Raw genomic sequence first — 10,904 nt, 5'->3', positions numbered from 1 at the left:
CTGTTGAACTCCACAGAGCCTTGAATTGACACCAGTTGGTTTGTGTTAGATCTACTTAGAAAGATCTATCCCGAGAGGGCCAACTGGTAATCTTAATCCCCACTGAAATTAGCCTTCGCCTGTTGTCTTCCCTGAAGCTGCGCCCGGTTGGTCAAACTGTTGCCCAGTTACAGCCCTTGCTTTGCTGACCCAATTACTCTCCCCTTGCACTTATATCCCATCTCATCTGCTCTCTCATAGGTTGGAGGCCAACTGATTGACAGGAGCAGTGCTGGGAGATATCCAATAAGATCTTTACATGGTGGTTCCCTAAGTGCACCTTGACCAATGGTAACCAAGATTTACAAAGCACTGTCGATGATGAAGAGGAGGAGCTAGTGCACATTATGGATTAAGGGGTTTTCGGGATAAGGCTCTTTCTCTTCTCCAACAACCTCATAGGAGCTGATGCTGAGTATGCCAGTGTGTTATGTAACATTTCCAATAATCACCATCTTTATTTAGAGACGTTTACTCAGAATTGTGTCTTTGTTTGCTGTTTTTAGATGTGTCTTATTTGGGATGTTTGTATCCAAACTTTTTTTATGTTTTATAACTCATTGTAGTTGTAAAGACCAGACATAAAATGCCAAATATGTTTATCAATTATACAACTTAATAATGTTTCATATGAAACATACTTATCAAGGGTAAAGAAAATCTCCACAGTAGAGTATTCAAGTGAACACCATTATGTTTATTCTATCTGAGCAAAGAAGAAAAAAACATTATGATGAAAAACATAATCTATAAAAGTTATAATCAAAATAATGTATCATTTTGAAAGTTTCATAATTAATCTTGCTCGTATCTGTACCATTTGGTTTAGGCATTTCATGATAATTTTTTTTTATTTCCAGTCTTCATGTTGGTGTTTGCTTTGAGTTTGTTTTATACACTTTCTCAATAATAACATATATCCTGATCATAATAGGTTTCCTTGACTATTTTTTGTGTCACGTTTACATGGTGGTCCAAAGTTACAATTTAATGTCACTGCTCTCCTATCACACACATTTTGCGTAAATATTTGATAAGCATAAATTATACTCATATGCTCCATACTGTATTTGTTTGTATTTTGGTATGGCTTTAATTAAATGAAAACAATCATTGGGACTGAAAGAACCCCTCTCCCCTAACACTAAGCCCATAAGGAACAAAAGCTCTCTGCAATGGTATGCAATAATCATAATGATTTACATCATTATTTATATTTATTTGACTGATTTGCAGAGAGGCCAAGTGATTAGGCTTGGAGGGTTAGACCAGAAGTTCTCAAACTTGTTGGAACTAAGGCACACCAAAGGTCTACCAACGTATTACTGATTATAAATTGTGTCACCCACATTATTATAAGCCATAACAGTGGTGCTCGTTCTTATGCCCATATTTTTTTTCTATACAGAATGTTCATGAGCTGAGATCACAGCGATAGGCATATGCTCACATGATGCATTTAAACCATGTATTCAGCTCATGAGCCTGTCGCACTGGGTTCTTCAAAATTCCACGGCACATTTCACTTTGCTTCACGTGCCGAGCCTTGACATACTGCTTGAGAACCACTCGGCTAGCTCTTTGACCGTTATCACAACAGAGTTAAATCGACCTAGAAGCTGATGGGGGTATGTTTATCTTGGTAGTTGGTCTTGGTCCTGGGAATGCCTTTAGCAGTGATTGCAAGAGATTCCCTATGGGTGAATGTGAGTGCGTGTAGAGGGCAAACGTGGTGAAAGGAGAAAGGGGAGGGAGGACAGCTCAAAACAAAGACGCATGTGACGTATGGATGAGCAGGCATGTTTAAACCTCCTACCATACGGACGAGGGGTTGGTTCACATTGACAAAATTAGACATGTTACCCTTGAATACATAACATATTATTTATTTGTCCTTTAAGTAACACAGCCACAATTGAATTTTCTTCAATTAAAGGACTACACTGGTATGAAATAGAAAAATTATATATTTACAAGACAAGCATCTCTCCTAGAAAGAAATCATGTAAAAACAGATCAGTCCTACATGATGCAGCCCTTCTGTTTCTTATCAGAATATGAGTTGGTTACTGGGTCTCCCTGGCTGCACTCTAGAAGCAAACTGAATGGAATCGTGACGTCTAATCTGAACCCAATTCAGACCCTGTTTAAGACCAGCTAGAAAACACCAGAGCCTGTGAGAATGGCATTACACATCTTTGAACATAACATAAAACACAGACAAACTTTAAAACGTAAATCTGAAAGGTAAAATAAAGGTGGCTTTACAATCTGTGTAGGTTTGGCTATGAAACTCATATCAGGCCACAAGATCTTATCTCTCCGTGATGCTCTTCATCTCCTTCTCCTCGTCCTCCTCCTCCTCCTCAGCCTTAGATGAGGAAGATGATGTCATCGGTCACCATGACCTGGTTGTCATCCTGCATACGCGAGAGGCTGGCACGCACCTCGGCAGGTGTGAAGGGCGCTGCGGAGCTCTTGGCAATGCCCTGCAGCAGGGCATTCATGCCCACGGACTGGGCGTGGGCATCACGGAACACGTCCAACAGCACTGCCTTGAATGCCTTCAGCCTGGGTGCACACAGATTGCATAATTATTCATCTGAACGGCACTGCAATGAGCGTAATCTGCCAGTCACACTTGCTATGCTCTGCATGGACATCTAACAGGACACAGACCTGAAAAGTTTTATCGAAGGAATAGGGGTTATGCAGAACGTCAGACGGCTACAGTACACCAGAAACATCCGCTTGTCGAGCTATAACATTGATTATGACACATACACTGTAACAATAACGATAACTAAGCATAGGTAGGTCTATAGGTCATATTTAAAACATTATCTTATGTTTGGACCATTGATTTAGTTGGATACTCAAATCTCCTGTGTTGATAGTTTGATGAAAATAAAATGTCTTTGCATGATTTTGTACGAAACAATAACATACATAACATGTTATCATTCAATAAGCGGATGTGATTAGACCTGATTTCCGGTGTAGCCTTCTGACGTTCTGCATAACCTCTACAGTCTCCAATATAGAGTCACAATGTCAGCTGAATGAATTGACACTTCACTAGTGTCAAATGTCATTGCTACGATAGTAAAATTCAGTAGTTAGACTGAAGTGTCTCACCTGTCTGGTGAGACGTCTGTGTGTCCGTTCTCTGGTGGCGTCTCTGTGGTCTCCTCAGCTGGTCTGGGAGCAGGGGAGTGAACTGCAAGGCAGGAAATAAGAAAACATTATTATATTTGTCAGGATATAAGAAACATGTTTTTATAATGTAATATATTATCATATAATGTCACAACATAATATTACAGAACTATATTTTCAAGATTTTGGTCTGCTTATTATGTTTGAAGTCACCTATGATACTACAGAAAGTCTGTTTCGTTCCACATGGGTGGAATGTAAAGCACCTGCAGTCTGAACAACTTACTTTGTGGAACTTGCTTCTCTGTGGTGAAGTCGTAGGGGTCATAGGGCTCACTGCCCTGAGAGGGCCTGCGCTCAGCTGAACGGCGACCTCTGGTGGCCGATGGAGGGAAGAGAACAGGAAAAAGACTTGAGTGCACACAATCAAACAAGGAAGCACCATGGGTGACCATACACAGATTGCATGTGTAGGAATTAAACACACACACACACACAAAATTGATGACACCTCTTACCTCTTGCGTGGTGGCCGTGGTGTGTCCTCCACCTCTTCCTCTTCCTCCTCATCCTCCGACGCCGTGTCGCGTCCCTCCGACCTTGAGCGCTTCTTCTCCTTCTCCAGGACCTGAGGACAACAGCACGAGGCAGGACAAGAAAAGAGGGTCAATCCAACTTTCACACACACCAACATCTCCACAAACGCAATAGGAGAACAACAAGATTCAGAATCAAGCCTCAAGCTCTTCTAAAGACCCGAAAGGTAAAGTGTATATGCCTGGGGTGATGATGGTACTCTCCTCAAATTTAAACTCACTTAAGAAGAATGTCATGATGTGTGGAGGATTTTCTTTTTGCATCCATGCTATCGTGAACCAATACTTTCACTCGATGTGAGCATGGGTGGGGGGGGGGAGGCAACGAGGAGGCCACTCACCTTCTTGAAGTAGGCGAACTGGACAAGCTCCACGGCCACCTCTGCGTCCTCCAGCTCCACGGCTTTGCTCATGCGGGCCTTGGCGTGGGCCGTGGACAGGCGGATCAGCGTCTCCAGGGATCGCGCCGTCACAGGCGATGTCTAAGAGAGAAGGAGACAAGAGGAGACCGTCACACTCTAGCCATCATCACGTCTCTGGCTATACGCTCACATGCATGTTAGTATAACCATAAACATCTGTTCACACAACACATCAACACACAAAACGTTCTCGCTTTAAGCCCAAAGGGCATCTTAAAGGGATTTTTTTCCTTTCATGGATATTTATCAGGGTGTCCTATTTTAGAATTGGGAATACAAGGCTGTGTGTGTGTGTGTGTGTGTGTGTGTGTGTGTGTGTGTGTGTGTGTGTGTGCAGGACTCTGTGTGTAGACAGTCTGCTTACCCGGGCGACGTCGGAGCTCAGCTGCTCCTGGCTGCGGAGCCTGGCATACTCCTCTGCGATGTGACCGGCTGCCTCGCCGGTCAGCACAGGGGTGATCGCCTTGGCAACGTGAATGTACTTCCTCATGAACTCCTTGCTCACAATCCTATCTCTGAGTCAGAAACAAACACAGACGAGAACAGTGAGTGTGTAGTCAATGTGGTTATAATGCAACTGTGGATCACAACACAATGCTACGAATGGAAGTTTTGAATTGGTTAGAAATCCGGCGTGACATGCGGCTTACTTGCGTCTCTTGCCGTGCAGCAGGTTGTTGTGCTTCTCGTAGATCTGCATCTCTTCCTGCTCCTCCTGAGTGATGTCCGGGTCCTCGGTGGCCAGCACGTCCACAGCGCCACCTAGTGGCAGCACTGCAACACACACACAAAGCAAAGTGTCACTAAGTACAGATATACAGTATGGTACCTTATTGCTCACACACACAAACATTTACACACTCAGCCAGAAAACATTGGTATGAACACCCTGAGAAAGGCCCTGAGAACCAATCATAAAAATGTACACGTACAGTTCCATGTGAAATTCTCCTTGTCAACAAACAGCAATGCTATTAAGAAATACTTCTTTAACACACACACACACACACACACACACACACACACACACACACACACACACACACACCAAGTATCTGGTAATGTAAAAAAAAAAAGAGTCTTGTCGTACCGCCTCCCTCCTGTTCGCGCGGGTCTCGGTAGCGGTGCATGCGCAGCACGTGGTCCGAGATGACGCGGTCCTGCTCGGCGTCCATCTGGTCCAGCATGATGAAGAGCAGGTCGAAACGCGACAGCAGCGAGTCCTGCAGCCCGATGTTCTCCATGGGAGTCTTGTACTGATCATACTGCAGCAGGGCGCCAACAGGGACAGAGGTCAAAGGTCAGAGGTTATTTGCAAAGCCCATTACATAATTATAAGGCCTTTTTGTGGAGCACAAAAACAACAGCAGATGCTCAAAGTACTGTGTAAGACCAAAATAAAGACAATGTAATGCAAGACTCACTGCTGGCTGTGGTTAGTGCTCTTATATACTGTATGTATTGGCAAAAGGCTTAGTGATGGTGACAATTTAGTGTTGAAAGTGTTTGTTTGTGTGTGTGTGTGTGTGTGTGTCTGTTCTCAAGAATACAAAACAAACATTCACCAATCTAGTTGAGGTGCAGTAGGTGGTGTTATGCTGAGCTTACCCTGCCATAGACGGGATTGGCAGCTGCCAACACGCTGCAGCGGGCATTCAGCCTGGCGTGGATGCCCGCCTTGGCGATGGTGACGCGGCCCTGCTCCATGACCTCGTGGATGGCTGTGCGGTCCATGTCAGACATCTTGTCAAACTCGTCGATGCAGACCACTCCCCTGTCCGCCAGCACCATGGCGCCAGCCTCTAGGCGACGCTCGCCTGGACGAGGGAAGAGGAGAGGGGAAAACAACTGGTCAGTTTGCATATTCATACACATGCATCGTCAGGAACAGTGATATCGCCATGGGGCTTATGTCACTTTTCTCACACACACACACACACACACACACACACGTACAAGGAATGACTGAGTGGCACACTGTTTGAGCAAATCTACATAATGGCATCTGTCAAGACAGCTTCTAGATTGACAAATGGTTCTTTGATGCAGAACAATCTCTGTAGATGAGACCATTGACCTCGGGTGCTTGGAGAAAACACTGAGTATGTGCTCTCAGTCCAATGCTACAGGACTTTGGAATGAACTGCACACATTTGTCATAAATACTGTACTGTATCTGATTATTAAGCCACTGATCTGTGTGTGTGTGGGGGGGGGGGGGGGTAGTACCTGTTTCCTGGTCAGTGGTGACGGCTGCAGTGAGACCCACGCCGGATGATCCTCGGCCAGTGGTGGGGATCGCCCGTGGTGCCGTGTGCAGAACGTACCGCAGCAGCTGGGACTTGGCCACCGATGGGTCACCTGGAAACCAGAGCAGCAGAGAGGAACGAGGATGAGGATTAGGAGAATCACCACAAACAATAACATAAGGAGATAACTGAAATCTGGCCTCAGCAGTGACAGCTGTTCATTTTCGTTCTGCAAATTGAGTCGTTTGTGAGTAAAATCCACTGTAATTAAATTGTAACAAAGAAGAAAACTGAAATTCTTCATCTTGCAGGACATACCAATGAGCAGGACGTTGATGTCTCCACGAAGACGTGAGCCATTTTCCAGAACCTTCTCCACCCCACCCAACAGCATGCACAAGATGGCTTTCTTAATGTATTCATGGCCATGGATACTGGGCGCCAAGGAGCGAGCCAGCTGGTCAAACACGTCCTAAATGTGAGGAGAGGAGAGAACAGAGGAGAAGAGAAGAAAAAAAAAGAAAAATACTGATTAAAAACTTTAGTAGAGGATTTGATTTTACACAGTAATTGGTATGAAATACTTCAAAGAGACTGAGGTTTCACTCTGTAAGTGTACGGGCTCCTGTTGATCTAGGTGACTAAATGCTGGTGCTCCTCACCTTAGAGCGTGACTTGCTGAAGGACTTGATCTTCAACACATCATCAGCGGAGAAGAACGGAGCAGTTTCTTTGCTCATATGCTTAACCTGGCATGCAATCATGATGGTCCTGATTCAAGAAGGGGGAAATGCTCACGTTACGACACACACTTACTCCAAATGTCTTCCTTGATACAGCAGATGACAAACTGCTCTGTCTATAGGCCACCATTACTCAGCTTTCTTTGCTGTTTAATTTCCTTTTTAGTCTCTGAAGGAGACAAATAGGCCGTGCAAAACCTTGGGATAGATACATGGCCCTTACACTGGATTACACTGAAAATGTTTCAGTCAAGCACCACAACTACAAGATCAAACACACTTCAACCTTAACCTTTTTCAGAAGATGAATCTAGAAAGGAACCACTTCCATTACCTGAAGGTTCCAGAGGTGAAGCCACCCTTCTTGCCGGGGAGGCAGCGGTAGGTTCCGATGATCTGCACTCGGTCCCCGGGCTTGATCATGTCCACCAGGTCGTTGTCCAGGATGATGTCCACGGAGCGGGGCAGCTGGCCGGCCGGAGCCTTCTCTGGCATCTCCTGCACCGTCACCGTCTGGTGGTCCTTATAGCTGGACAGACCAAACTCTGTCTCCAGAGGATTGTTCTCCTCGTCCTGTGGGCGAGTGCAGGGGGGGGGGGGGGTTAGGGCTGGGTCTGAGCTATCAGGGGGGGATATAAGGGCCCAGGTACTGACTGAAGACAGATAGATAGTCAATACATGTATTAAAAGAAGAACAGTTTGAAAAAGCTGGCAAAAAACATTAAAGTGTAAGTTTGGCGGAAATTGAAAATAAAGCTATTTTCTGAATGAAAATACATCAACTAAGCCGTGGAGGAAGTAATTTTCGCTCATCACGCAGTACAGAGCTAGCACGGGCAGGAACGACAGCCCAAAATCGCAAACAGTGGGTGTGGATGGGGATTGGAGCCACACGCTTTCAAAATCGCATTTTTAAACCACTAACATTGCTCAAAACAGCGTCAAACCTCATCGGTAGCTTGCTCTAGGTGTCTACACATAAAATGAAGCACCAAACAGTCTGTAAACTTTGGAATAGTCAGTATACACGTAGAATCAATTCGAGACCGCAATTCCATCTGAAGCACAGAAATGTCTCGCGAGATCTCACACGGAAGCACGGGACCTATTCCTACAGGTAGTCAAAATCGCATTTTTAAACCACTAACATTGCTCAAAACAGCGCCAAACCTCGTCAGAAGCTTGCTCTAGGTGTCTACACATAAAACGAAGCACCAACAACTTGGCTCATGAACCCGACGTTTATAAAAGAAGACTGTTATGAATATAACCCCTTCCAGCTCCTCACGAAGGAAAGTCCACGACCTCTCGTGTGAGATCTCGCGAGACATGTCTGTACTTCAGATGGGGTGTTGCGGTCTCGAATTGATTCTACGTGTATACTGACTATTCCAAAGTTTACAGACTGATTGGTGCTTCGTTTTATGTGTAGACACCTAGAGCAAGCTACCGATGAGGTTTGGCGCTGTTTTGAGCACTGTTAGTGGTTTAAAAATGCGATTTTGAAAGCGTGTGGCTCCAATCCCCATCCACACCCACTGTTTGCGATTTTGGGCTGTCGGTCCTGCCCGTGCTAGCTCTGTACTGCGTGATGAGCGAAAATTACTTCCTCCACGGCTTAGTTTATGTATTTTCATTCAGAAAATAGCTTTATTTTCAATTTCCGCCAAACTTACACTTTAACATACAAACATATCTGTACTGAGATCTCTATTTACATATTGACATAACAGCTACATCTCAGGTAAGCCAATGTCTTGAATACTTGAATAGTGTCAGGGCCAACAAGTTTTAGACAACAATGCTGTACTGCTTACAAAATAGACAGTCTACTGCATTGCATACTTTTATTGAGGCTCTACTACAATGCGTACCTTAGTAGGGTAGATGGCACTGGAGGGGAAAGCATCCAGTGAAGTCATGTCTGTGTATTTGCGCTCCATGGTCTTTTTAGTAGCAGGGCAGTAGTGCACACTGCGGACCACTTTGGGACGCACCAGCGAACCTTTAGAGATGGCAAGGAGACAACGTTTGGATCACACAAAGGCCTACAACGTTTTCATTAATTTTCTGTTCTATAATGAACTCTAAACAACAGTATAGAAGTTTGGTTAGGTGATAGGACCATTGACTCCACTTTAATTACCATGCATTGTCAGTTAGGATAACACTGCTATTACAATGTAGCAACAACATACTAACGTTGTGCCTTCAGAGTCGCATGACACTGTGATGGAAGAGAGAGCACTCACATTTGGTGACGATGCCCTCCACACACACCATGCTACCCAGCAGCCGGGAGGTGAGGGTGCGAGGGGTTACGTGCTTGGTGCCGAAGCTACCCTCGAGGCCCACAAAGAACTCCTCGTGCTGCTTGGCATAGGTTGCGTCCACAGATGCCACAAGGTCCTTCAGGGCACGCTGAAAGGCAAGGAGCTCCTCGAAGGCGCTATTCATCAACCTGTAGATGATCAGGATATCAGTGAGGGGCCTTGTGTGCAGGACTAAATGTGTCACAATGTGTGACACAGGGATGATCTGACATTTTTTTCTACTGCTTTTTTTTTTTGTGCTCCCTGATTATCCAGCTGCTGAAAACAATTTCACTGTGTGAAAATGACTTATCTTGCAATTGCAGGACCGTACTTGTAACTTAAAAACTTTATAGAAAAGGTTTTGTGAAAGGATGTGAACTACATGTATGTATCATCTGGACTGTAAACTGGGGCGTTTAAGCCTCTAAGAGCATAGATCCCCAAATGATGAATGATCATCATGCATGTCAAACCTCTTAAAAACTCAGCATGCTCAGTGGTGCTGATTGTCCCAGTCTCCCAAAGGAGACACTCACCTAGCTGCACGAGTCTCGTTGCGCCGCCGGAGGTCGTTGATGTTCACGATGAGGCGAAATTTGTTTTCACTGATCATGTCCCGGACCTTGCTCTGGTAGATGCCCTGATCTTGCTACAGGAGTGGAAAAATACGAGTCAAAACATAACAAATGCAAATTGCGTAGCAAATGCAACCATGAATGCCCGTGGTTAACATAGCGATGCAGAACTGTGCTAAACAGTGTAATTGCCAATACTGCTGTGAAGTACGTTAACATAATCAAACTGCGTATGTGTAACACTGCTGTAATAATGAGCGTAATACACGAACTTTCGCCCATGTTACTAACACATTATACCTTGTCAACTAACAATACTTAGGGCGAATAACCATAACCGTTACGTGACCGGTTTACAAGAGTAACTTTAAGAGTCTAACTAGCATGCCTCTTTTTGTTCGGTCAGTTAGCTAACTTAGCGTTATTTGGCTAAAGTTAACATCGCTACACAGTTGCCTCTATCACTAACGTTATCTGAAAAATACAAAAGTTGTACCTGATAACATTATATTAAGCAGACTATCATACATAAACGTATCTGGAATGCCTTAAATCTTTGGTTTAGTTTAGCACGAGGGTTGAAAACTAACTTCATTCATGGATGGTAACTTTGAGACAATAGAATATCGAGTAAAGGATACTTACATCATCATCAAGAAAATCTAGATAGTCCCTCTGAGCTTCCCTCATCGCTTGGTCGTCAACTACTTCTGCAGCCATTATTGGAATTGATAATTAAGATATTTAATAGTAAAAAAAAAGGTCCGAGCAATCCACAGCCGACCGGACTTTACACAGACGGCACT

At 44.4% G+C, this 10,904-nt stretch overlaps 1 protein-coding gene across 1 annotated transcript; it reads right to left on the bottom strand.

Moving 5' to 3' along the window:
• Positions 1-1,909: 1,909 nt before the first annotated feature.
• Positions 1,910-10,904, bottom strand: mcm3 (minichromosome maintenance complex component 3). The gene is made up of 17 exons (XM_062551040.1): positions 10,744-10,904; positions 10,060-10,172; positions 9,461-9,669; positions 9,083-9,213; positions 7,543-7,781; positions 7,128-7,236; positions 6,784-6,937; positions 6,446-6,577; positions 5,825-6,033; positions 5,307-5,481; positions 4,867-4,990; positions 4,581-4,731; positions 4,136-4,276; positions 3,717-3,826; positions 3,485-3,573; positions 3,178-3,259; positions 1,910-2,610 (listed from the first exon to the last, which is right to left on the bottom strand). Exons 1-17 carry the CDS (start codon positions 10,816-10,818, stop codon positions 2,412-2,414), a joined length of 2,442 nt encoding a protein of 813 aa, XP_062407024.1. The 5' UTR covers positions 10,819-10,904; the 3' UTR covers positions 1,910-2,411.

Source organism: Sardina pilchardus, chromosome 12, assembly GCF_963854185.1.
Source record: "Sardina pilchardus chromosome 12, fSarPil1.1, whole genome shotgun sequence".
In the NCBI taxonomy this organism is placed as follows: domain Eukaryota; kingdom Metazoa; phylum Chordata; class Actinopteri; order Clupeiformes; family Clupeidae; genus Sardina; species Sardina pilchardus.
This window is presented reverse-complemented; position numbering and strand designations above follow the sequence as displayed.